Source organism: Patiria miniata, unplaced genomic scaffold, assembly GCF_015706575.1.
Source record: "Patiria miniata isolate m_02_andy unplaced genomic scaffold, ASM1570657v1 HiC_scaffold_7, whole genome shotgun sequence".
Taxonomy (NCBI): Eukaryota; Metazoa; Echinodermata; class Asteroidea; order Valvatida; family Asterinidae; genus Patiria; species Patiria miniata.
Window position 1 is genome coordinate 35,334,932 of NW_024037074.1, and position 27,897 is coordinate 35,362,828.

The 27,897-nt window shown below is 42.7% G+C and overlaps 1 protein-coding gene across 4 annotated transcripts; it reads left to right on the plus strand.

The window, feature by feature from the left end:
- Window positions 1-447: 447 nt before the first annotated feature.
- Window positions 448-27,832, plus strand: LOC119745889. 4 transcript variants are annotated; one of them, XM_038222551.1, is made up of 13 exons: window positions 449-774; window positions 2,816-2,959; window positions 4,834-5,079; window positions 5,658-5,954; window positions 6,998-7,205; window positions 7,699-7,865; window positions 8,430-8,637; window positions 11,804-11,970; window positions 12,553-12,772; window positions 13,069-13,226; window positions 24,846-25,035; window positions 25,619-25,789; window positions 26,514-27,832. In XM_038222551.1, exons 1-13 carry the CDS (start codon window positions 732-734, stop codon window positions 26,650-26,652), a joined length of 2,358 nt encoding a protein of 785 aa, XP_038078479.1. In that variant the 5' UTR covers window positions 449-731; the 3' UTR covers window positions 26,653-27,832. The 4 variants fall into 4 exon arrangements, with proteins under 4 accessions (XP_038078483.1, XP_038078479.1, XP_038078481.1 ...); XM_038222553.1 differs by lacking the exons at window positions 24,846-25,035; window positions 25,619-25,789; window positions 26,514-27,832 and adding exons at window positions 13,423-13,570; window positions 14,065-14,235; window positions 15,400-16,226 and having other exon boundaries at window positions 452-774; XM_038222555.1 differs by lacking the exons at window positions 6,998-7,205; window positions 7,699-7,865 and having other exon boundaries at window positions 448-774.
- The last annotated feature ends 65 nt before the right edge of the window (window positions 27,833-27,897 follow it).

The following is a 27,897-nucleotide window of genomic DNA, read 5'->3' on the forward strand; positions in this document are numbered from 1 at the left end:
AGGGAATACGGAATAAATATTATGAAATCTGTGAACAGAGCAATAGTTAATAAAACAACACACATTCATAAAAACATAAAAATACAGAACTAACAAATTTAGGGCAAGTTTGGCAGTGGCAAAATTAACCACTTAAAAGCATGGAACAAAAAGCTAAAAAAAAAAGTTACGTTATTACACAGCAACAACTTTATTGAACAGGACCGAGTGGGGCATGAACCAATCTGACAACGGATCTGGAGTTAGCTTTACGTTGAATTTTCACGTATTAAGCAATAACTAACTGTAAAAAAAACCTTGAGATGCATCGAAACAAACAAGGTGTTGGAATGTCATTGTTTATTTACACAAGATGCCTTAAAGGTCTCAGCCATAATAACAAACAGGACTTTGTTTACAAGTTTGTAAACAACATATAGATCCCTGGGCCAGGCAGCTCAGGGGTAAACAACTTGCAACTCAAGCTATTGGACAATTGTGACTGATTGGCCCCATGGTACGGGTCGCGCTCCTCGGGTTTTATTGCCTCACGCCTGAACTTGTAAGAACTTGTCAAGACGACGACGGCATTCTACAAGTGAGCTATATTGTGTAGTCCAGTAGAATTCAGTGACATTTACATGCTTGGCAGCGGCTTAACGGTAACAAACCCCAGGCCGTGATAACAAATTTGACATCGCTAGGTTTATTTTCCAGCGTTTCATACAACACTCGTGCGTGCTTTCATCAAGATGGGGCGATTGTTCGTGATTCTTCTTGAACTCTGTATGATAGGTAAGTTCTCCACGTCATGGAATCACGGAGCATAACATAACCATGGAGGTAGAATTAGATGCACCCGGCGACAGAACACACTCGCCGATAAACATACTTTCTCTTCACCTTGGTTGTCTATATGTAAAATAAAATCCTCCATGATCTGAAGGTATTTTTGTACTATGATTGCCATTACGATTGTCTCATCTTATCTACTGCGCTGAAAAAAATAGATGCTTTTGCTATGTGCAGTGATGTATGCATCCTTAATCGTTTCATTATTTGCGCGCACTGCTGCCATCCTATCATAATGTGGATGAGAGCACCTTTGTGCCCCAAAGGTTGTTTCAAATCGGGGCATGGGACGGGTATTGGCTGATAAGAATTTAAATATTCATGAGCCAAATAGAAATACCGTCTTAGGGAGAAATTAAGCTAGTGTCCAAGGTTGTGTCAAATCGGAAACAGGTTAACTCGTACGCGAACCAACTCGTACGCGAGACAACTCGTACGCGGATTGGTCAACTCGTACGCGAGACAACTCGTACGCCAGCCAACTCGTACGCCAGCCAACTCGTACGCAAGACAACTCGTACGCGGACCAACTCGTACGCGAACCAACTCGTACGCCAGGCAACTCGTACGCGGACCGAAATAAGCAAATTTAAATTGAAAGATGTTTACGATCGCCAAAAGTTTACCCCAAAACACACGCCAAAGTTATCGATTTATCACAGTACACATTACGATTGTATGACTGAATAACTATGATTGTAGCCATATGTATTTTCAACAGTTTAAATTCCATAAATGCAACGATGTCAAGTTCAAAAGTTTCAATGATACAAAAAAACATGATCCATTTTTTGCGACCGATGTGTAGTGCAATGCTGCGGCATGCGCTTCCAACCACGCAGCTAGTGTGGAGAATTTGTCAAGACGTACAACGATTTGATTTAGACATAGCGCGGGGCCACTATAGCAATGTATTGTTGGAAGTCTACAAATGCAGCGGACATTATACGATTTAAATTCTCACTACGTGGCAATATCTTGTCGTATAGCGTACGGTGTGAGCCAGGATCAGACATCGACAGTGTGCGAGTGGTCCGGGAAAACAAATCATAACTTTTTTGTTATGAGCAAAAACAGCCGATTTAAAACTGAACTACATGTAATTGGGACCACTCAGTAACACAAAATTATCCCCTTAACTTAAGAAAAAAAAGAATGTGCCGACAACTGACCGACCCTAATTTCCTACACGCCCGAACCATGGAGGAAACGGTTTCAGTCTAGTCTATACTCACGCGTACGAGTTGGCTCGCGTACGAGTAGGTCCGCGTACGAGTTATTACGCGTACGAGTTGGCCCGCGTACGAGTTTGTCCGTGTACGAGTTGTCCTGCGTACGAGTTGGTCGCGTACGAGCTGACCTGTATTCGTCAAATCAGGGAATGGGGACGGGTATTGACTGATAAGAATTGTAACATTCATGAGCAAATATAAATGCCATCTTAGGGAGAAATTAAGCTCAAATGAAAGGGGCTTCCGTGCTAGAATTGATAGCGTGCTCGGATTGGTCAGTATATTCAGTGTTGTCCGAGTGTTGCCAAAAACAGAACCAACACACAAGCCTACTCCGCTTCGGGGTGGGACTCGAACGCACGACCTTCTGCTTACTAGTTACTCGTGGCTACGGAGCTTTCCGAGGCTGACTGGTTTGAATCTGTTAGGGGCAAGTACCCCAGCCAAACTGTTTACTGAAGGGCACGGCACAAAATCTTCCCGACGCAAATTCTGTCCTACAAATAATGTTGTTTTAATTACTTATCACTGTCAGTAAAGAATAATGTCCCGGTGCACAATCTAACATTTCCCACTTTGCAATACATTTCGATTGTTTAAAAAAAAAAATCTAAGAGAGTAAGCCTGCCGGATAAATACAGCATAAAACGGTGACGGGGATGGGGGTTGAGCAGGGCATTATCACCCGCCTTGGTGGAGATACACCATGTCTTCAAAAATAACCTTATCTCTTATTACTGTTTAATTTCAAGTCGTTACCTACGTGGACGGTACTCCTACCCTATCGTCGTCTGGCGTGCCTCAACTGTGCCTCAATGAGGGTATTCTGGCTTACGAGGATGCGCCGCCGAGCGGGTTCAGTGTGAACCTACGCGACAGCATCGAGCAGTTGCAAGGTAAACCTATGAGAAACACAATCTGAAGACATGTACATATATTATAAAACAGGTAAATAATAATCAGTAAATAGGTAAATAATATAAATGTATTCATATATTCATAACCCGATTGCTATTTATTTCCATTTTTAATGAGCATGAAATACACAATCTGAATACATGTATTATAAATTAGGTAAATAATAATCCTTAAATAAGTAAATAATAATAAGACAGAGATACGGCCTTACAATAAAATAATAATGCAGACTTAGGCCCAATCTAGCATAAAAATAACTCGATAAATCATTGTCACCCGTAAGAAGGAATAGCTTACTGTAGAAGGAGCACAGTAACTGCTGCCCCATGCTTAAAACTATCAGACCTATTTTTCGCATATATGAATACATGTTTTCATACAGCAAGTAATGCACTGCATTTATAAAGTTTGCTCATATTTTGTCCCATTTTTTTTTCGGGGGGGGGGGGGGGGGGTAGCATGCACTCGCACATACAAAAAAAATCGAAATCGGGATGTGGGGTGGACCCTTTTGACGTTATTTTGTCGCAAGTGCACCCACTCCCCTTCAAGCCAATACCTATATGGCCCTTAAGTTCTATATGATTAAATTGCATTGTTGGTTTTTTTGTAAGAAAGAAATTTACTGGAAGTAAGCCTATTTATTAGGCCTAAAACAAGTTTTAAAGTGGGTTAAAGACGATCGCCGGTTCCTTTTTTTCATATTTAATTTACTTATTACTGTGGCCCTCGGCGTTTGGCATGGAGAGATCGAAGTCGCAGCTTTCGGGGCATTATTAATTATTATTAATAGTCATTTTTGGTAATGAAACCAAGGATTCCTCAAAAGCGCCCTACGCACTTGCAAGCCTGAAGAAACCTGTAGAGAGAAGACAACGAGAAGAAGTTACAGTTAAGTTTCAGAGGCGGGAGGAAAAGCCCAGAAGAATATTTTTGGGAAAACCCACGGAATCAGATAGGGACTGAAAACCAAATCAACATATTGGCCCAAGCGGGATTCTGGCAAGGGCGGATCCAGAACACAATTTTGGGGGGGCCAAAAAAAAATTTGGTCCCCCCCCCAAAAAAGTGGGTCTAAAAAATTACGGCGTGGGGTTCGGGGCCCGTGAGGGCCCCGAAAATTTTTTGGATTCTAGATGCTCTGTGGTGCGATCTGAGGCAATTTCTGACCACTTTAACCAATTTTTTTGAGGAAAAGATGGTGGTGTACTCATTGCCTGCCTTTATTGCGATGTCACATTAAAAAAAAAAAAAATTGGTTTCGTTTTGGGGGGGCCATGGCCCCCTTTGTCCCCCCCCCCCCCGGATCCGCCCTTGGATTCTGGGTCACTAGAGTGGAAGGCGAGGAAAGTACCGCTACGCCAACCTGACTCCCAAATTCATTTCATTTCGGATAGAAATTTGTATATATACTGTCAGGCATGGATTAAGCCGCGTCTAACAGTTTCTGGACGAGGAATGGGCATTTCACAATGCACAGCTACAAGAAGGAGAACATGTCTAAGAAATAGCAGTGACATTATTTGGACGTTTAATATGAAATCTTCGATTTATTATAATATTTTTCCCCGCCATATTAGAGCAAAGACAGAGATATGGCCTAAAATAAAAGGTCCATAGATTTCTTGTTCCGCATCACATAAAAATGAATACGATACTGTAAGGGAAAAAAGAGAACTTGAAATCAAATGAAAGCTCGAAATATGATTAGTAGGCCTACACGAAATCATCGGCCAAAAACAAACAATAACAAAGTCCTCGAAAGAATATCGGCAACGAAACATACATGGAGAACTAAAGAAAATAAATGAAATACAAATTAGGAGACTTCGTCTTAATCTATTCTCCACAGGTCTGATAGACTCTGGCTGTTCTAACACCTTTGGTCGGTTCCTGTGCACGGCCCACCTCCCTCGACTGGATCTGGTCCGCTATGGGCTGCACGACAAGGAAGTCTACCTGCGGCCCTGCTCCGAAGTCTGCCGGGCCGTATGGCGTGATTGCCGGCTCACCGCCCGCCAGCTTCGCATCGAACGCACACCGGAGTTTGACTGCAGCAAGAACTTTCAATCAGAGAAGAAAGGCGCATGCCTGTCCTGTAAGTTATAATTATAATAGCCTATTTGATATCTAATACGTTTTCATTTCTCTTGCAAATAAGGACTTTTTAGACCAAATTTTCCGAAGTACTGAAGTATCTATCTAACACTCCAGCTAAAGTTTAGAATACAATCCTGTACTGCTTTTAAATAGATTTAGGAAGCCTGATTTTTTTTTTATAATGGGCTCAGTTGTTCTTTCCTCGCCATCCATCTTTATGGCCCGGGTTCGATTCCCGCACAGGTTCACATGTGGATTGAGTTTTCGGTTGCATAGGTTTTCCTAAGATCCTGTGGGTTTTCCCGTGGGACGTTTCTATTGGTTTTCCCTCCACCTCTACAACCAAACTTTCTTCATTGTCTTTGTATACATGTTTCATCAGGCTTGCAAGCTACGTAATAAGTCATCCTTGGTTTTATTACGGTAACCGAATTATTATAAATAATAATAAGCACAGATTTGGTTAATTCTCATTGTTCAACCATGGTAAAAGGACAGATTAAATTTCCATAAACTGAAAGCATCGTATTTATTTCCCATCTTATTCACTTTTGCCTTTGGACCCGCTCAACGCAGACCTGCATCCACCGATGGACCAGCCTATGATCGTCAACGGCACCAGGCTCAACGCGACCAGCGTCTCCATCCTCTATACTCCGCCTAAGGAAGGCTCCAGAACGGAGGCATTTCGCGTCACCTACAACGACACCGCATCGTGGGGGGAAGCCTTTTTCACCACCCCCCGAAGCCGATCGTACCACACGTTGAACATCACTGACCTGATGAGTGCAGAGGCCTTCAAATTTGAAGTTGCCGCCTTGAACAACTTCGGGAATGGTCCTGGAACGGTTTTAAGAGTACCGGCGTTTCAGGGTAAGATTTAAAAAAATCCCCCCCCCCCAATTTAGCACACAATTCAGTGTTTTCCTGTCATTAACGTGTTTCTGGTTTAAATTAACACCACTGATAGTCCAGCGGATATGTGAAAAAATTGTGCACTTTTGCATCAAAGCGTAAAACTGTAAAAAATAAAATAAAATAAAAACCTGAGGGGGGGGGGGGGGGGACTCATCATGCCCGCAGTGAAAACGGTTGTTCCCACTTGTCACAAAAGCAGGAAACTTCACAAAGACATAGTTATATAGATTATAAGTGTTTTCCAGATGTGGAGCCACCACAAAAGCACCTTTTTTTGGGGCGTGTCAGCCATTTTAAAAAGCCATTATTTTCAATATCGTTGCCCCGCCCCTAAAAGGGCTTGTTCGAGATGGTTCCACATCTGGATTTTTTTCTCATGAATATAAGCGTCTGTGGGACGTTTTATTCGTTCATAAAATGTGGTCACAATTTTTCCCAAGGTGGGCATAATAATTTCCCCCCTTTTTTAAATGGCTGCCACGCCCCCAAAAAGGTACTTTTGTGGCGGCTCCACATCTGGAAAACACTTATAATCTTTATAATTATGTCTTTGTGAAGTTTCCTGCTTTTGTGACAAGTGGGAGCAACCGTTTTCACTGCGGGCATGATGAGTCCCGCCCCCCTTTTTCTAAATGGATGCCACGCCCCTAAAAGGGTGAATTTGCGATGGCTTCACATCTAAAACATGTTCTGGCATGAATATGAACATCTGTGCCAAGTTTCACGCTTTTATGCACAAGTGCACAATTCATCAATATTTTGTCACATATCCACTGGACTATAAAATTGTGCTTGTATTGCATTGCTTCATTTAACAATTTCTTTTTTATTATGAAAGCTGGTAATTTCAAAAGTTATCCTCGAGTTTGGAGAAAATTGTATCCAGCCTATTTGTGTCTCAGTGTGTTTGTGAAAGGACGAACAGTGTCGGAAATTGGTAGATTTACTTCCCCTTTGGTGGAATAACATGATCGATATTTCGGCTTGCTCGTTATCAGGTATTCCCGACATTGGAAGGACTTGTGAAGACATCACTGTCCCGATGTGCAAGTCGGGTTTAGACTACCAGCAGACCGCCATGCCGAATAGTCTAGGTCACCTAACCCAGGATGACGCCGGTCTTGAGATTCACCAGTTCTATCCTTTGGTGAAAGTTAATTGTTCCACGTACCTCCAGACGTTCCTGTGTGCCATGTACCTTCCTAGGTATTACCTTAAAGATTGGTCTTCACTGCGTGATAATGACCAGGTTGGGGATGGCCGCTGTTAATGGACCGAGCAGATGGACATTGACCACCCCAACCCGGTCATTATCACCGGTTCTCACATATTTATTCCCACTAACAAATACCCTTTTAAACGAAATAAACTTTAAAATGTTGCAAATTAGTTACCGAATAATTTTTACCTTAAACTTGCGAATTATTAACACCCTTCCACTAATTGCAATATTGGGTTTTGCACTCAGTGTTGCCCCTTAGTGATTGTGAGGAAATAAATCACTCGGGTGGGACCCGAACACACGACCTCCTGCTTCCTAGCTTAGAATACCACTCGACCACCGAGCTTGCCGGTGACCGGCTGGCTGGTTTGAAGCTGGTTCAAAATCCAATATGGAATTTAAATCACTCCGACGCAATAATTCAATCTTATTTTATAAATGCTTCCAGTAATTCATGCTTATTTCCGTCTTGTGCAGATGTTCCAGTGGTTCCGGAGGCACACAGCTGCCCTGTAGAGATCTCTGCGTGCTGGCGAGGAACGGTTGCAAGGAGTTGATGAACAAATTTGGCTTTTCGTGGCCGCAAAGTATGACGTGTGAGAATTTCCCCAGCTACGATGAAGGGAATGACTGTTACTTAGGCGGTATGTATAGGCCTTCAGTTTCATGTATTTGAAGCTAGCATTTTTCATTTTCACCCCCCCCTTCAGTCTTGCGTATTTGAAGCTAGTACATGTATATATTTTCATTACCACCCAACCCCCCTTCGTCGTTTGTGGGGAACCGTAGAGGGTTTTTGACAATGTCATTAGCGCCCTCACTTCACTTCGATTTTGATTCTCCAAATCCCCTCCCCTCCCACCCAAAATGTTGATGGTCTTAAAATCAACTTTGATGCAAATTTTGCAAACAATTCAGCCGCATCTCGCATTGCAAAAAATACGCATTTTCCACCTATTTTGTTTTCCTGTCAATGATGTGTTTCTGGTATAAAACCAATAAATAGATTTGTGTTTGTATTGCATTGCTTCATTAAACGAGCTGTTTATCGTGTAAGCTGGAACGTCCAATAGTTATCCTCGAACTTGGAGAAATTGTATCCAGCCCATTTGTCTTTCAGTGTATTTGTGAAAGGACGAACAATGTTTGAAAAGTGGTTGATTCCCCTTTGATGGAATCATGATTGATATCGGCTTGCTCGTTATCAGGTATTCCCGACACTGGAACGGGTTGTGAAGAAATCACTGTCCCGATGTGCAAGTCGGATTTAGACTACCAGCAGACCGCCATGCCGAATAGTCTAGGTCACCTAACCCAGGATGAGGCTGTTCTTGAGATTCACCAATTCTGGCCTTTGGTGGAAATTAATTGCTCCGACTACCTCAAGACGTTCCTGTGTGCCATTTACACTCCTAGGTAAGATTGGTCTTCACTGCGTGATGATGACCAGGTTGGGGATGGCCGCTGTTAATGGACCGAGCAGATGGACATTGACCACCCCAACCCGGTCATTATCACCGGTTCTCACATATGTATTCCCACTAACAAATACCCTTTTAAACGAAATAAACTTTAAAATGTTGCAAATTAGTTACCGAATAATTTTTACCTTAAACTTGCGAATTATTAACACCCTTCCACTAATTGCAATATTGGGTTTTGCACTCAGTGTTGCCCCTTAGTGATTGTGAGAAAATAAATCACTCGGGTGGGACCCGAACACACGACCTCCTGCTTCCTAGCCATGGGCGTCGCGAGGGGGGGGGGGGCAAGGGGGGGCACTTGCCCCCCCCTGGAAAAGCAAAAAAAAAAAAAAAAAAAAGAAGAAGAAAAAAAAGGGAAAAAAAGAAAAGAAAAAGAGGCGCAAAGACAAAGTGTTGTAAATTTAATGAGTTGGGGGGGGGGGCAAAATGTCCCTGCCCCCCTCTAAAACTGATAAATCGAAAATGTGTTGAGAAATACAAGCATTTTTTGGCAAAAAAAATTTTTGCCCCCCTCTAGAAAAAATCCTGGCGACGCCCATGTTCCTAGCTTACAATACCACTCGACCACCGAGCTTGCCGGTGATCGGCTGGCTGATTTGAAGCTGGTTCAAAATCCAATATTGAATTTAAATCACTCCGACGCAATAATTCAATCTTATTTTATAAATGCTTCCAGTAATTCATGCTTATTTCCGTCTTGTGCAGATGTTCCAGTGGTTCCGGAGGCACACAGCTGCCCTGTAGAGATCTCTGCGTGCTGGCGAGGAACGGTTGCAAGGAGTTGATGAACAAATTTGGCTTTTCGTGGCCGCAAAGTATGACGTGTGAGAATTTCCCCAGCTACGATGAAGGGAATGACTGTTACTTAGGCGGTATGTATAGGCCTTCAGTTTCATGTATTTGAAGCTAGCATTTTTCATTTTCACCCCCCCCCCCTTCAGTCTTGCGTATTTGAAGCTAGTACATGTATATATTTTCATTACCACCCAACCCCCCTTCGTCGTTTGTGGGGAACCGTAGAGGGTTTTTGACAATGTCATTAGCGCCCTCACTTCACTTCGATTTTGATTCTCCAAATCCCCTCCCCTCCCACCCAAAATGTTGATGGTCTTAAAATCAACTTTGATGCAAATTTTGCAAACAATTCAGCCGCATCTCGCATTGCAAAAAATACGCATTTTCCACCTATTTTGTTTTCCTGTCAATGATGTGTTTCTGGTATAAAACCAATAAATAGATTTGTGTTTGTATTGCATTGCTTCATTAAACGAGCTGTTTATCGTGTAAGCTGGAACGTCCAATAGTTATCCTCGAACTTGGAGAAATTGTATCCAGCCCATTTGTCTTTCAGTGTATTTGTGAAAGGACGAACAATGTTTGAAAAGTGGTTGATTCCCCTTTGATGGAATCATGATTGATATCGGCTTGCTCGTTATCAGGTATTCCCGACACTGGAACGGGTTGTGAAGAAATCACTGTCCCGATGTGCAAGTCGGATTTAGACTACCAGCAGACCGCCATGCCGAATAGTCTAGGTCACCTAACCCAGGATGAGGCTGTTCTTGAGATTCACCAATTCTGGCCTTTGGTGGAAATTAATTGCTCCGACTACCTCAAGACGTTCCTGTGTGCCATTTACACTCCTAGGTAAGATTGGTCTTCACTGCGTGATGATGACCAGGTTGGGCATGGCCGCTGTTAATGGACCGAGCAGAAGGCCATTGATCATCCCCCAACCCGGTCATTATCACGCATAAATACCACAACTTCTTGCTTGCTAGTGCAGACGTCTTACCACTCGACCAACGAGTTAGCCGGGATCGGCTGGCTGGCTGGTTCGAATCTGATATAGCAGCGGGCTCCACAATGTACCAGCAAGCTCGGCGGGCGAGTGGTAAGACGTCTGCACTAGAAAGTAGGAGGTCGTAGGTTCGAGTCCCACCGAGTGATTTGTTTTTCATAATCACTCGGTGGCAGCCCTACTGGAATTTGTATTCTCGTGGAGTCATTTCTTTGTTCTCATGTACTAACATTTTAGAATGTGAAAATATAGTTTCAAAATGCTCCTATTTTAGCCAGAATTAATTTCCTGGGCTGAAATTCGGATTTAACTATATCTCTTTCATAAAATACTTCAATTTGCGACGAATCAACACACCTTGGAAATTCCTAGTTTTTGAGTAAAATCAATGTATCTACTTCGTGATAACGTTGTGGAGACGTATTCACCTACATAACTTGCCCTTTGGAGACGTAATACACCACGAAGTAACACTTCACGTGTTAAACGATATTTTTTTCGATTTTTAGTTTACTTTTTTAAACATTATTCAAAAAGGGCTACCATTGCACGAAGTTTCAAAGCTTCAAGAGGTTTACTTTAATAATTACGCTAATCATCCATGGCAACTTTTGCGCAAAAGTGACAATTTTCGTTTTCACGAAGTAACACTCAAGTTCCATCTACCATTGTAATGCACGGCGCGCACTCTGCTCAAATGCGAGCAAAAACGTTTTTACAAAGTAACACTCTTCTTGTATGAGCGCGCGCGCGCTGACCTGAAGTTGCAATTTCCTTATACATTGAAGCGTGCTAATTCGTGAAAACGAAAATGTACAGTTTCGCAGCTTTTTCGGTTTCACGAACTATAACACTCACCTATTTTTTCTGTTATTTCTCGTTGATTTAATACACAAACGGGTGAAAAACTGTAGATTTAATAAATTCAATTCATCAAGTGTCCACAACGAGAAACCCAACTGATAATACTCTGCCGTTTTGACGCACAGAGTTGTTTTAGAAGGCGTTCAACTTTAGATGCCGTTTTCTCCGCTTGCTAGTTTGTACTGGAATGTACATGGGTGTTACTTCGTGCACGTGGTGTTGCTGACGGTATACAATCTTTTGTACATGTTCCCTACATGTTGCATGTCTCCATAAGGCAGTGAATTACGAAACAACACTGAATATACAGTGTTTATAAAAATGCGTCGTTGAAGGGCAAAACCCAATATTGAATTTGCATCACCCAGACGTAATTAATAATTCAATCTGTTGACTACTCATAGTAATTAATGCCTATTTCCGTCTTGTGTAGATGTACCAGTGGATCCAGCCGCACATTGATGCCCTGTAGAGATCTCTGCGTGCAGGTGAGGGATGGTTGTGAACAGCTGATGATCACTTATGGCTTTTCATGGCCGGAAAGTCTGTGGTGTGAGAGTTTTCCTAGCTACGATGAAGAGAATGACTGTTACTTAGGCGGTATGTATATAGCCCTTCAGTCTTGCGTATTTGAAACTAGTATTTTCATTACCACCCCCCCCCCCCCTTCGTCGCTTGTGGGGAATCGTGGAGGGTTATCGACAATATCTTTCGCGACCTCACTTCAATTTCATTTGTCGTATTGTTATATCGGAATAGCACATTACATCTTGTCTGCATAATAGGAGCGGAATACAAACTTCCTGTAAGATGGCCCAAAACTTGTTGGCTTAAAGGGAATTCATGTTTGAGAACAATAATGACAGCTGAAATAGCCTATAACTTCTATCCGGGCTTACTCCCATCAGTGACGTGGCTTCCAAACCTCTTTTTTTGCTGGTGCTGGAGGGCTGGCCTACAGCCTTCTTTGTACCTAACTGACTGACTAACTATCACTTGTGAATTAGACTAGTTGTTGGCTGGTGAAGAGAGCCGGGCAGTGCTATCGTATAGGGTTACCCCGTAATGGGCCAAATGCATAAAAAAAACATCAAGTAAATGACCGTTCTCCTTTGGACATTATATGCGGGCGTTGGGCCCGGCAATACTAGGCTGAGCATAACTTGTTTTTTTTTCTTACAGGCGCACCTGTGCTTGATGTGGGGACCAATGATCGATGCGAAGACATCAGTGTGTCCTGGTGCCGGTCTGCTTTGGGATACAACCAGACTGCGATGCCCAATAGTCTCGGTCACCAGTTTGTGATTGATGCTGAGATGCAGCTTGTGACATTTACGCCAGTCGTTCAGAACGGGTGCTCGCCTCACTTCAGCAGCTTCATCTGTTCCTTGTACCTGCCCAGGTAAGCCTACGTACTACGAGTAGGGAAGAACTCAAGATTCTGCCAGTGGCGTAAATATGTTTGGGGAGGGTGCTGACGTAAAAAATGAGCCATTGCATTGTGTTAAATCAATTGAGCGTCTCCCAGAAATCGAGGCACTCTGCTATTGTTGGATGGAATTAGAATACTGGAAGCAAGTATACCCTGCCAGGGTCTGTCTCGATGTTGAATATAAAGAAAACACTGGGAACAATGTTGACTGTGACTGTGAAAACGAGATTGACACCTATCATTCCGTTTTACACCAATGTACATAGTTGCTACTCAGCCCCGGTACTGCCTTGTCGTGAACTGTGTGAGGAGGCTAGGAATGGCTGCGCAGAGGTGCTGCTTGAGTTTGGCTTCCAGTGGCCTGAGCAACTGGCGTGTGAAGATCTGCCGAGCCATAATGATGGAGCTACTTGTTACCTGGGAGGTAGGGTTCAAAGCTTGGGTTTGGTAGAAGTTGGGTTTGATAAAAAGTAAATACATGTGAATTTTCTTGATACCTCGAGCCAAACACTCATCCTCACGTCCATCTATATCGGTTGGCCAAATAATTCTCTCCGCAATGTCGATGTTTAAATTGATGGGTAGGCATGTTCTATCAATCTTTTTTTTTGACTTTGTAGATTTTGTTCCGCCTCAGTCCAACCAGACAACGGGTACTATGACCAACGTCAAGCCACGCCGTTATGACACTCACAACCTTGGTGTTCCTTCGCTGTTTCGTGGCTGGGTGGATGTTCAGGGACAGGGCGCCGCCAACGACTACTGCAGGTAGGACCAGTAGGCTTTCTAAACTCTGTCAGCCTGCAAGTTACCATGTATTGGAGTTTGCAGCTACATGATGTTTGTCGCATTATGCTCCCGTTAATTAAGCACCGTGAGTTCTTAACTACATACAATCCGTTTGAGTCACCGTGCTTGATCTGCTCTTGTGATGTCAAATAATGACCGAAAACGTAGGGATTGCGCATCTAGTGATTCACTTTACTCGATGTATCATCCAACTTCGAAGTAAAGATATTTCTACCATTGGCAAAGGTAAGTCCATCACAAATATATTCTCCAGTGAGAGAAAATACATTCCCAGTGAGGATCAAGTACAAAGTCACTCCTTAAGTTGCTTTCGTTCATCCCCATTTTCTTGCAACTTGGCTTGTGAAGTTGTGAAAGGACTTGCGATTGTTTTGTTTTTAATGGACTTTTTAAATGGATTTGACAACACTGGTACTCAGTGTCATTCACCACTAAATGATTCCCTTTCACAGACTGGTAACCAGCAATACCGGCGGCTATTTATTGTCCTGCTCTCTGGCAGGGATGGAGGGCGCCCCCACTGACCTCAATTACAACAGCACAGGGCCCTGGTTCGATGCTGGTCACATGGACACGTGGTACATGATGGACGTGAACGAAGACGGCAGGGATGACTACTGCAGGTACAATTGAGGCTGTAGAGCTTGCTTAGGGACACAAACTGGCGGAGTGCCAAAGTTATTAACCACTTTACAAAGACACCTTAAGCCTGTTTCAGACGTCATGCTTATGCCGTGTCGAGTAAAATATTAAGCGCGATGTTAGCAGGGCGTAAATCGCAATGATTATTAAAATTAGAGTCGGTACTGAGCCAATATGATCCTGATTTTCGTGATTGTTTGGTAAGATGATGGACATTTTTAGCTCCACATGATGATCAGCCGAAGTCATCTGATCAGCCGAAGTCGATCGTCTGATCATTGGATTTGGAGATTGTAGATGTGCTGCCCATATGCTAAAATTTACATTGTCATCAGTTAAAGTCGATGATATGTAGACTTCTACGTTGGAAATGTCGACAAAGTTTCCCCAGGAATAAGACACAGTGTTATTTGGTTTGTGTGGCGAATCTGTACTTAAAGTCTTTTGAAGATCATCACTGCATCAGCAGTACATGGTTGTCATCTGGTGCCCGATCTCCTTCTAATTCTCTGTCTGGATAATCTACTTCGCTGTGCCTTGACTTTTCCCAAACTGACTTACTAAGGCCAAAAAAAAAGTCTCCGGTTTCTGGTATGGAGCTTGCCCCAAAAGTGGTGCGGCGACGCGGCTTTTTTTTTTTTTTTACCTGTTTTTTTTTTGGGGGGGGGGGCTTCAAATGTCGGCTGATGACTGCAAATGGTGCCCGACTAAACTTAGTGCAAATATATGGGAGTCCACAGAGGCCACATAAAGTTTATTCTCGATCATAACCCCATCTAAAAACACGTTAAAATTGTGCAGCAGCAGGATTCCAGTCAAACCAGTGAGTTTGGCGGTTTTGAGACATCAACTTGTATTGAAAAAAAAACGTTTTCATTTTGCCGACGCGCATGGCTACGGCGACGCGCGCGCATACCAGAAACCGGAGACTTTTTTTTTTGGCCTAAGGAACACAAACGTCGTAGAAACTAGAAATTTGCTATCCGAAGAAATGTGAAGATCGATCTTTATTTTCTTATCCGAATCCGTGCCCTGTATATTCAAAGAGTAATGTCATTTGTAATGTAAATTTGAGAACAAATTCCAACAACTTTTCTAAAAAAAATAATATAAAAACCACCATTTTTATTCAATTCCCGCTTTAGGTGCATTGGCTGCCTACCGACTACCTATGTCTCATGCCTGCTGGCCGGTGAGGGCGCTTTCATGGCACAGACGTTCGACTACGATCCAGTGCCAGGCGGCTGTCACTACAATACAGTCAACCCGTACTTTGGACGGTAGAGGGCGTTTGGCAAAGGGACCCACAAAGTGCACCAAGCGTTGCTCATGCGAGGCGAATACATCTTTTCAACTTGACATCGTATTATCTTACATATATTTTCACATATACGCCTTTTCCTTTTTTTTAAAGATGCATTAGGCCTTCTTCTAAAACACAACTGCATTTCAAAACTTCGTAAGTAAACTCATCATAACTCTCTCACACACACACGCACTTTCACTTTAATAAATGAACAAAAAACAAATAAAACGAACAAAAACAAACAACAAACAGTGGAGATTGTTTCACAAATGATTTGGTCCGAAATGCAGATGAAATTAATTCTTTGACATTGGAAAAATGTAATGTCATTGAAAAAACAAAACCAACATTTCGGCAATGTGGACTTGTAGGTGATGTGCCGGTGATTTTCCGCATACATTTTGTTTTTAGTATACCAAACAATTATAAGTTTGTTTTGATGATTTTATGTTGTAGCCTTAAAAATGTAAACACAAACTTGTTTGGATTGTACAGAAATGTTGATACTTGTATCGATGTATGATGTTGAGGCTTTTTTGATTACCTTTTTCTAGAAGATAATGTTATACCTCTTGGCCATTATGCAGGTATCAAGTATTAATATAAGTAGGTGTTTACCGTGTATCTAGTCGGTCAAATAAATGTTAAGGGTTTATGAACAGCAGATTATACGATGATTGTTGTTTTATGTCGTTTATGTAGAAATAATTAGAATACATCAAGTTAATTATTCAAAATATACAGATAAAACAAAATCGAGTTAGCATGCCGTAGGCAAGAACATTTCTAGGGCTGGCCAAAACCCGTTTTACAAAATGTGCCCTTTGGATCCGTTCCCGACCCCTGTTTTCCCCCAAATTGTGGGATTAGCAGTGGGGTAGCCGGGGGAGGGGGGGGGGCCGCTGTGCCCCCACAAATTCCCAGTTCCCCCAGGTGCCCCCAACCAAAATCTGAAATGTCCAACTTCCCGCCAAGGAAGTGTCTATTTTAAAGGGAATCCAATTTGCGTTTGCCGTAATTTTCCAAAAGTAAATTGACGTAATTGGGGGGTTATAGCAATTACATGTTTTTACACTGACTGGAACAACTAAGAAAAACAATATTATGTGGTCTGGTTCCATGACCCCGCTTAAGATGAAATGGAGCAATCATAAAGTCAGGGAGCCAGTGAGCTGGCTTGAACCCCTGTTCATAGGTGTTCATAATCGATTGCAACCAAAATGTGGACTTTTTTAGGGGGCCAACATTTAAACCAGTTTTTTCCAATGCTGGCCGGCTGCAATGCAAAAATACCACTTTCTTGAAGATGTCTCTACTCCAGGAGCTATGATTTAAAGGATCCTTTTGACTGGGTCATTCACCAACAGTCTGGTAAGGTATTTCATAATGATGGATTTTTTTATGTTTGCAAACGGTATTCACATGTATTCACTTTAAAGTTGTTTGAGTTAAAACGAAGAGGAATCTTGATGACTTCCCTAAACCGCACGCTTTATCATAAATATGGATAAATATAAGAGAAAAGTGTCGTCTCTACAGCGTCAAATTGAGTAGTGTCTCGGGTTGTTCAAATCAGGGCGCGGCCGGTGTTAATTCAAATATCGACATTCGTGAGAAAAGCGTCGATCAGTCTTATATCTGGTGCCGCTCCGTTCACAAGTACCCTCTCACCGGCAAAGAAAGTGCAGTTGGGGGTGACCGACCGACGCCATCTTGCCTGACAGCAATTTTGCCTCGACGCGCCGGCGGCCGTACCACTGAGTGCACATAGTACAAATCCCCTGGTGTACGTATGTCACACAAGGAAAGGTGCGCGTCAACCAGCTAAATGTCCCGCCCATGGGACGTCGTTGCCACAGACATTATGCGTCTGTGGTCGTTGCTAGGTAAAAGGGCGCCCTCTTGTTCGCGCACGGAGCCCATAAGCTTCTTGACCTTGACTTTAAGTCAGAATAACAGTTCAGTTGACAGGTTTTGCAAACAACATCAATCCTCGGGCCAGACAGCTTCTTTGAAAAGAATCAAAGTCAATTGGCCCCATGGGTCGCGGCCCCAGGCTGCCCTGTTCGTGCCTTGCTCGAATTTCTAGAAGGACGTGTGACGTCGACGGCCGCGGTACAAGTCAGTGACATCCCGGCTGGTTGTTATTATGGTTAAAAACACACTTTCCTGGCTATATATGGTTGTCAGAAGGAAACAGTTTGGTAGTATTTTACGAATTGTATTGGTCGTGGTTTCATGAAGATGGGGTGGTTGTCGATGTTTCTCCTTGCATTCTGCATGATAGGTAAGTTATCGGAATCAAGGTTATGTGGAAGGTTTCAATTTAACAGACCGAAACTTGAACTTGGAATTGAATTTTAGATACTCCACTAAGAAAATCACCGCATGGCAGTCGACGGAATCGAGCGATTATACACTCTCATGCAGAAAAAAATTACACAAGTTTGTTTTTATATGTAGGCCTATACATATAAAAACACGAACTCGATTGCAGTTGAGAGATGGTCAATGGTCAAAATAACCCGGCCCATTTTGGGTTAACGGGTTATCCATTATTTATTTAGGGGTGCCTGAAGTGCTGTCATGCCGAGTTTACAGACGTTTACGTGACGTGAGGACTACCCGAGATGATGTGCCTAAACTGTGTCGCAAAGAGGGTATATTGGCTTACTGGTACGCGCCGTCATCCAATGGAGACCTGCGCGACAGCATCAAGCAATCACGAGGTACCATTTGATTTATTATTGTTCATACCTAACGTAGAGGGCCGGGCGGGCAAGATGCTATTTAAGCAGTTGGCCATATCCTGCAAACAAAGCAAGTAGGCCACAACAGTTGACATTTCAATCGCTCAGTTAGTGCAGAATTTCTTAATTTATTCTGATCGAACTAGTTTCCCCCACAGTGCCATCTAATGTAAGGCCCAAAAAAAAATTAGTCGGTCTCTGGTCAGTGCGCGCGTCGATTTTAATCATGCGCGTCAACCTTTTTTTCTTTAAATTGTCCGCGGTATCTACAGCAGCCGTACCTCCTCCAATTTTTTTTTTACCAAGGAATGGGAAAATTACACCAAGGCAAATGATGGAGGGAACCAACGCAAATTATGAAGGACCCCAATGTATATGAGGACACGGCCTAAGTGGGAGTATAGTCGATCGGAGGCAGCCTGTAATATGACAGATACGAAATAGGAATTTTATAAAAAGCAAATTTTATGATAACCTAAACAGGCGGTATGAATAAATGAAGTACAATCCAAAACACTAGTTTTAGTAGAAGGAGCACTCAAGATTCCTTTATTTATTTAACTGAAGTTATATAAATATAACTCCATGTGTGGATACAGTAATCCCACATTCTTTCTGTACAAAAACAAGCCTTAGTCCCTACATATTGTGTGTTTTTTTTTTGCTGGGGTGCTGATGGGGTATGGATTAATGTAAGGACTAATTACTGCCTATCGTTTGGACAAATCGTCGCAGCGTTCGGGCATTCATTGTGGATGGAAATATAAAATAAGTTGTTTCATTGCTGTCCGACCAAAAAAAGGTCATTTATGGGCCGCAGATGCAGACTTGAAGAGAATATAAAAGGAATTATTGAACAAAGTCACCGCGTCGTATAGGCCTATGGCGTGTTGTGATTCCTAAGTCAAAGACCAGCCTGTATCTCAGGTTAAACCAATGATTGCCCACATGTAGTGTATCGTATTGTTTAGGCCACTTTTAAAAAAATCTTTTTGATGGCTAGATCAGGTCTAATAAAAGGTTAAAAAAAAAAGCGTGACATTAATTTGACGTTTACTGTGGAATCTCCATTTTCAAAAGATCTGATAGACTCTGGCTGTTCTGACATCTTGGGTCGGTTTCTGTGCACGGCCCACTTCCCTCAACTGGATCTTGTCCTCCATGGCATGAACGGCTGGACATACTACCTGCGGCCCTGCGCTGAAGTCTGCCGAGCGGTATGGCGCGATTGCCGGCTCACCGCATACAACCTAAACATCGAACGCCCGCCGGAGTTGGACTGCAAGAACCTTCCTTCACAGAAGACAGACGAAATGCAATGTCTGCCCTGTAAGTTTTAATTGTAGTGACGATGATGCGTTTTTTTAAAGCACACTATATCCACCAGTATTGGTGCTTGAGGCCTCAACATTGGCTGCTCATCGGCAGGTCTTATGATCAACACATTTCCATTCATAAAAAGTTGACCTTTGCGAATTTTGTGGAAGGGATATTCCTTTATATGTCAAAGGCTCTGCGTCAAAACCTGAGGCTATAGTACTCTGCAACTTAAAATGATTCTCTCTAAATTCCAAAGAGTGAAATTAGGGACTAGACGTTTTAGAGTGAAATCACTCTCATTTTAGATTGAAAAAAAGTCTGAAAAAAGAACCACTTCAGTTGGAGCTCGAGTAAAAAAGTTTCCGACTGTGGGAGTGAATCTTCACTCGAATGGAGTGAATTTTCACTCTTTGGAATTTAGAGTGTTACATGTACATTTATTTCTGGCTGGTTTGAATAAAAAATACCGTCTATTTCTTAGAGTAAGGAAGGACCTTTTATACTTTCAGGGAAATGCTCAACCTGTATGGCCCGGGTTTGATTCCCGCCCATGTTCACATGCATGGGATTGGGTTTTCGCTCCCTTCTTTATTCCGTGGGATTCTGTGAGATTCTAGGTTTTCCCCCATGGCCTTATTTGTGGGATTTAGGTTCCTAACTCTAAATGAAACCTGTCTTTACTGTCTTTTTATAAAAAGGGTTCTGGTTTGCGAGCTATCATAATAATGCATCATTGGTTTCATTACCAAATTATTAGCAATCCATAATAAGCACACAATTCTTAATAAGCCACAAAAGGACAGAAGTAGTGAATTTTCAATGTTAGTGTGGTTTGTAAGGACATATTAAATTCTCCTAAACTGAAAGCATTGTATGTTTAATCATAATCCCATCTAATCTTCGTTCGCCTTTTGATCCGCTCAACGCAGATCTGTACCCACCGAGGGACCGGCCAACAATCGTCAACGTCACCCGGCACAACGCGTCCAGTGTCTCCATCCTCTACGCTCTCCCCGAGAAAGCCTCCCTGACGAAGGCGTTTCGCGTTCGCTACAACGAGACCTTATCATGGGGACAACTTGGAAGAGAACTATTCTACAAAATTTCCCGAAGCCGATCGTCCCTCATGTTAAACATCACCGACCTGAAGAGGGCAGGGGACTACACTTTTGAAGTCACCGCCTTCAACAGCTTCGGCGAAGGCCCTAAGACGGTTTTAAGCGTACCGGCGTTTCATAGTAAAATTTTGAATCTTGCTCAACCCACTCTCTACTCCCCCCCCCCCCAGAATAAAAACACAATACACCCCACCCCCCAAAAAGTACAAGAAAAACAAGAAAAGTAAACTTTTATAGACTTGAAATCATGCAATGTGTACAAGTTCTACCTAGGCCCATTTGAAACAATTCAACGGCATTTCACGTCGATAAATGTATCCACCCTTTGAACAATAAGTTGTTTTGGTAAAAAATAATATGCAGGCTTAAAACCGGTACCAATACCACGTATCATTTCAGCGTCCCGTCCAACAAAGTCCCTCACAATGGAGCAGCATAGCCCCAATATTTCGAACAATTGTGCACTTTGTGATAAAAGCATGAAACTACACACGTTGGTTCTTCATGTCATGAAAACAAATTTTAGATGTACGAACATTTCACACTGACCTCTGGTAACCTTTGAGATGTCATTGACCTCTACGTATTCTATTTACACCTATTGTTCATGAAAACACTAGTTTCCTGTGATCCAAGTCTACGTCATAGGTCTTAACAATAATAATACAGGAGTCTTATTATAGCGCACGTGTCTACCAACAATCGGGTGCTCAAGGCGTTGGTAATTATTTATTTTTTTAAAGATAGGTAAATGAAGTTTATGAGAAAGGGGAGACCCGTTATGTAGCACCTTTATAAAGGGTATACAAGGTGATGCGGTGCATATTGCAGCCACTGCCAGAAACACTGGGGCAAACCCCCTATCTCTCCTAGCGATAATCGTTACTGGGTTATTAAACATGCATTACACAACACACGGGAGCTTCAGCCTTCTATTCCAGTCGCATTATCATGCGTCTGCCAATACAAAAAAAATGATATCAAAAAAAAAATGAGGTCAGAGGCCACCCCAAAATTGTTTGTGGGATCTGAAGTCTTGACCGTACTTAAGGTGTATTACATTTCTTTTGCACTATTCAGGCTCGGGTCACGAACATTTGTGTTTTAACGAATTTTATATGATAAATAGCAACAAATAAGGAATACAATGTTAATCTACCTCTCTACTGGTACCAGAGGTCAGATATGATATCCCACATCAGGAAATATTTTAGACTTGGGTCTTGAAAAATTACGTGGCATTAATTGCAAGAGTAAATCTAATGAAAATATCTATAGATAAGGTTGACAAAGGTCATGACCCCTTGAAGGTCAGCGGAGGTTACATATGAAATGTCCTATTTTCACATCGTAAACACCTATTTAGATTTAGGTTGTGATAAAGTTGGTGTTAATGTGTAAATCTTATAAAATAACTTTAAAAAGTTTACAAAGGTCATACCAGATGTAGGTACGTATGAATTGTCGCTACATCAAATCATTAATTTTCATGCATTAAGTATCACGAAGTGCATCCCCAGCAGTTAAAACAACAACAACAACAACAACACATGGCCAGCTATGAGTGAAACATGCACCGTGTTATCCTTGAATAAACTCATCATATATGTCGGCTTTTTCGTTCTCAGACGACATTGGAACGGGTTGTGAAAACATCACCGTGCCGATGTGCCAGTCGGGAATTGACTACAGTCAGACCGCCATGCCGAACAGTCTAGGTCACTGGGACCAGGAGGACGCCGGTCAAGCGGTTGACTCATACTCGCTTTTGGTGGAAGAGGATTGCTCCCCCTACACCCAGACGCTCGTGTGCGCCATGTACATTCCTATGTAAGACTTGGTATTCATGCATTTTAGCTACAGTTGTTTCTGTGTTTTTCTGAGCTTTAAGCTAGATTGTTAATTGACATGACCACCATAATGTGACTTTGGACAATCAACCGACGGACGAAGCCTTGAGGAAAATGGAGGGGAGGCCAGATAGGCCTATAAGAAATTTATAATTTTCCAATGTGTGAAATGATAATTTGTTTTTACACTTACATTAACGATAACATGTGAAACCAGCATTGAGATGAGAGCGTCCAACCGTCGTTTTGTCAATGTCATTGTTGTCTATCACCCTGTTCTTACCTTGTGATTCGACCACGCGCAGGCATTCAAACCACCACCGCTGCTATGCCACTGTGTGACCACTATGTTCACGGTAAAGTTTTCATTGCCGGTAGGCAACTTATTTCGATGATAAATTATTCACGAAACACACTTTATGAATAATTCAATACCGCCGTCTCCGAACAAAGTCACTCGGTCTGAACTGTCTTGTCTCCGCCCTGTTCGGATCCCCGCTTTGTTTTGCTAGCAAAACAAGAATCAGTCGTATTGGAGTGAGGCATCGAACGTCACTTTGTACTTTTACACTTTCGACCTTAAAATAATTCATATCTTATTTTCGACAATAATCCGTCTTGTGTAGATGTACGAGTGGTCCCAGCAGTACACTACTGCCCTGTAGAGATCTCTGCGTGCAGGCGAGGAACGGTTGTGAGGAGATTCTGGTCTACTATGGTTTTTCGTGGCCGGCGGATCTGAGGTGTGAGAGTTTGCCTAGCTACGATGAAGGGAATGACTGCTACTTGGGCGGTAAGTATAGGTCTATACATTGGTATTGTGTGTTTGAACTTATTACATACATAAGCTAGTGCATGAACAAATACTGAACTTCTTCAGGCCTTCTTCAAGACTCTTCAGACCTACTTTGTGCCTTTCCAGTCCCCTTCGTCGCTTTTGAAGAATCGTGGAGGCTTGTTGAAGACATCGTCAGAGCCTTCACTTTGCTTCTATGCGATTTATTGTTATATTGGGAGATCAAATCACTACTTGTCTGCGTAATAGAAAAGGCGGAATCCATCCCCTTAAGGTGACACAAAACCTGACCCTTTTAGGATTTTAATGGACGTCATGTCCTAGAAACGTCACTTCCAGACGTTGCTGGTCCTGTTGGGCCAATCTGTAGTCTTCCTGATACCTCACTGACTGACTAACTGACTCACTCTCACTTGTGCCACTATATCCTGGTTATCGGCTGGTGAAGAGAGCCGGACATTACTATCTGGCTATGGCCTAAATCCGGTCCATTGTGTTCACTAGATGCATGGAAAGACTTCCAGTGAATAGCTATTCTGAATCAATTTTAAAAAAATGGAATCTGGCGCACTCTGGGACCAGTTTCACTAGGCTTGCTTGTCTTGTTTGTCTTACAGGTGCGCCTGTGCTTGAGGTCTCGGCCGATGATCAATGTGAACGCATCACTGTGTCCATGTGCCCATCTGCCATGGGATACAACCAGACCTTGATGCCCAATAGTCTCGGTCACCAGACTGTGCGTGATGCCGAGCTGCAGCTTATGACACTTTCCCCGGTTGTTGAGTTCGGGTGCTCGCCTCACTTCAGCAGCTTCGTCTGTTCCTTGTACCTGCCCAGGTAAACCTACGTACTACGAGTAGGGAAGAACTGAAGATTCCGCCAGTGGCGTAAATATGTTGGGGAGGGGGCTGAGGCAAAACAAAATGAGCTATTGCATTGTTTAAAACCCAGTAAGTGTCTCCCTCAAGAAATCGAGTCCTCTGCTATTATGGGGTGGAATTGGAATACAAGAAGCAGGTACCCTGCCAGGGTCTTCCTTTAACATACGACACAGTGAACAAGGTTGCATCCGGGGACCTACTTATTGTATTCAAAATTGAAAGTAGACTGAGAAAACGAGACTGACACCTGTCATTTCGTTTTACACCAATACATATATAGGTGTAACTCAGCCCCGGTACTGCCTTGCCGTGAACTGTGTGAGAAGGCTAGGAATGGCTGTACAGAGGTGCTGCTTGAGTTTGGCTTCCAGTGGCCGGAGCAACTGACGTGTGAAGATCTGCCGAGCCATAATGATGGAGCTACGTGTTACCTTGGAGGTAGGGTTCAAATCTTGGATGTGAAAAAGTAAATACACGTGAATCCCTTTAACATGAGCCAATCATTCTGCAACGTCGATCTTTAACTCTATGATGGGCATGTTAAAGTGCTTCTTGTTTTGAATTATGTAGATTTTCAGCCAATGCCAATGAACAAGACCGATTTTAGTCCACCTCAGCCGAATCAGACGACGGGTACCATGACAAACGCCACTCTTGCCGTCAAGCCACGCCGTTATGACACTCACAACCTTGGTGTTCCTTCGCTGTTTCGCGGCTGGGTGGATGTCCAGGGACAGGGCGCCGCCAACGACTACTGCAGGTAGGACCGGCCACAACCTCATCCCCATGCCGATGAGCATTGCCCTGACACTAGCTGCTCTATAATTGTCTCGAGGTTGAACGTATAGACCATATATACGAGGTTGGGCTGGGCAGGCTATCAAAACCCTCTAGCCCACAAACTATACATGTATCTGATCTTGGTCGTTTTGGAGTTTGCACAGCCATGTGCGACTTTCGTGAAGTTGCTCCTAAAGGGATATACGACTCACTGAAATCGTCCTGATTTCTGAACTTATCAGTAAGGTGTACTCTGCTCTTGTGATACCGATCATTGTCAGAGAATACTGACTCAAAACGTCCATCAGGAGTCCATCGGAAGTCCTCACAAGTCCTCACAAATCCTTTATAAAGTCCATCGCAAATCCATTACATGTATTCAAGCCCTTAAGTTAGTTCATTGGCATTCAAGTGAATTGTGACCAAAGCACTCCCAAAGTTTTGTTCCGCGATTACTTGTGACTGGACTTATTTTACCGGCCTATTTGTGGTGGACTTGTAACGGTCTCAGCTACATCATTGTTAATCAGTGTCATTCCCCACTGAATGATTTCCTTTCACAGGGTGGTAACCAACTCAACCGGCGGTTACTTTTTGTCCTGCTCTCTAGCCGGGATGAAGGGCGCCCCCACTGACCTCAACTACAACAGCACAGGGCCCTGGTTCGATGCCGGTCACATGGACACGTGGTACATGATGGACGTGAACGAAGACGGCAGGGATGACTACTGCAGGTAGGATTGAGACTGTACAGCTTGCCTAGGGACACAAGTTGGCGGAGTTCCAAACTAATTATAACCACTTTACGACTTTTACTCGCAATGGTTATTTAAAGAGTCGGTTCTGAGACGATTAGATCCTGATTTACGTGATAGTTTGATAAAATGATTGTTCCTCATGGTGATCAGCCATAGCAAAGTCGTCCAATCGTTGGATATTGAGATTGTAGATACTCTACGCATGGTGAAATTAACATGGACGTTAATAGAAGTTGATGATATGTTGACTTCCGATACGTAAGAAATATTGACATTCGCCCCCAGGAATAGGACACTGTGGCTTATGAGGCTAATTTGTCGCTGTGCCGAAAGTCTTTATCAGTTAAAGACGAATATTGTCAATACACGATCGGCCGTAGACGGTTCCCGACCTCCTTTTTTGTCATGCTCATTTTTTCTGTCTGGATTTATGTGCTTCTCTGTACATTAACTTATGCCAGAGTAGCCTTCCTTAGGAACACAAACAGAATTTGCCACACGAAGAAAAGGGCATATCAAAAAAAAAACCTAGGTCATCATTGTTCACCTCAATCCCTGCCCTCTATATTAAAAGAGTAGGCCTACAGTAATTTGTTTTCAATTCCATATTCCAACGAGTTTGAATCTCTATTATACACAACTGTTCAAAATACTCAAACGCACAATTTTATTTTTTGAATTCCGGTTTTGATATCAAAAGGTGTGTTGGCTGCCTGCCGACTACCCACGTCTCATGCCTGCTGGCCGGTGAGGGCGCTTTCACGGCACAAACGCTCGACTACGATCCAGTGCCAGGAGGCTGTCACTACAATACTGTCAACCCGTACTTTGGACGGTAGAGGGCGTTTGGGCAAGGCAGTACAGAACACCACCACGTGTTTGTCTGGTGAATGCAACTTTTCAACTTGACGGTCGTCATCATTATTATCTAGCATTTATATACACGACCTTCGTTTTTTTAGCTGCGGCTGAGCAGCTCTACAAGTAGTCATGACCTCTCCGTTGGTTGGTTGGTTGCCTTTGGTAACAGACGTCGAAAAATTTAATGCCGTTTTTGGCCATGAATCACCTTGTCAGTACAAGGTCCTCACAACATAAACAACACGTGCACTAGAGTCAAAACTAGATGTTTGTACTAAAACACGACTGGGACTGGCACTATGCTGCACACAAATTTGATGTTCCACAATTATGTACAATGTACCAATGATAAAACGCTCCATACATCAAGTGACATTCAACAATTACAAATCCTTCATTTCAAGTCACAACTCACAACCACGTGAGACGTAAAGCATTATTGGAATAGACTTGTACATCATGTACACGATTTATAGGCTGCAACAGGTTAATACAGTTGGGCCGCAGCTTCCGAGATCATTTTGAGCTTATTTTGTTCGTCATTGTACACCTTTACGTGACGTGCCTCCCAAGTGCCGACAATTTTAGGACACATTTGTTTGCTTACCAAACAATGTTTGCTGCAATGAGTTGATTTTGTGGCCTCATAACATGTAACCAGTATAAGTGTAGGTTAAATTTTAAGTAGATTTGTTTCAATGTTTGAATCGTACAGAAATGTTGATTCTTTAGCTAAAGTCATGGACTGTATATCCACGTATGAATTGAGAATTTGCTGTTACTTTTCTCGAAGATAATGCGTCTCGGTCATGTACTCGTATTTTGTCGGTGAACTTAAGGCGAACTCCATCGGCGCGGCTGTTATAAGACTTGTACGTAATCGGTCGGGTTGCGACAAATCTAACGACTTGACGATTATGTTCTCGCACCGTTATTCATATACAGTATGCGTGCAGCGCAATACATATGCAGTGCTTTTTGGCGGTGAGGTCGAATCGCGCACCGCTATGCAAATGAGGACTCATTCATTCCGTTATTGGGGAGTTCTTCTCAATACGTCGGGGACATGTTTGCAGATCGGGCGACGTTTGAACGGCCAAATCCCTCAACTTGGTCAATTGTGTGTAGAAATAAAATGTATCATTGTGATATACTTGATTTATTTGAGTCTATAATATTTGCCCTTTAATGAATTTTAGTCATTATTATTTTATTTTCCATTC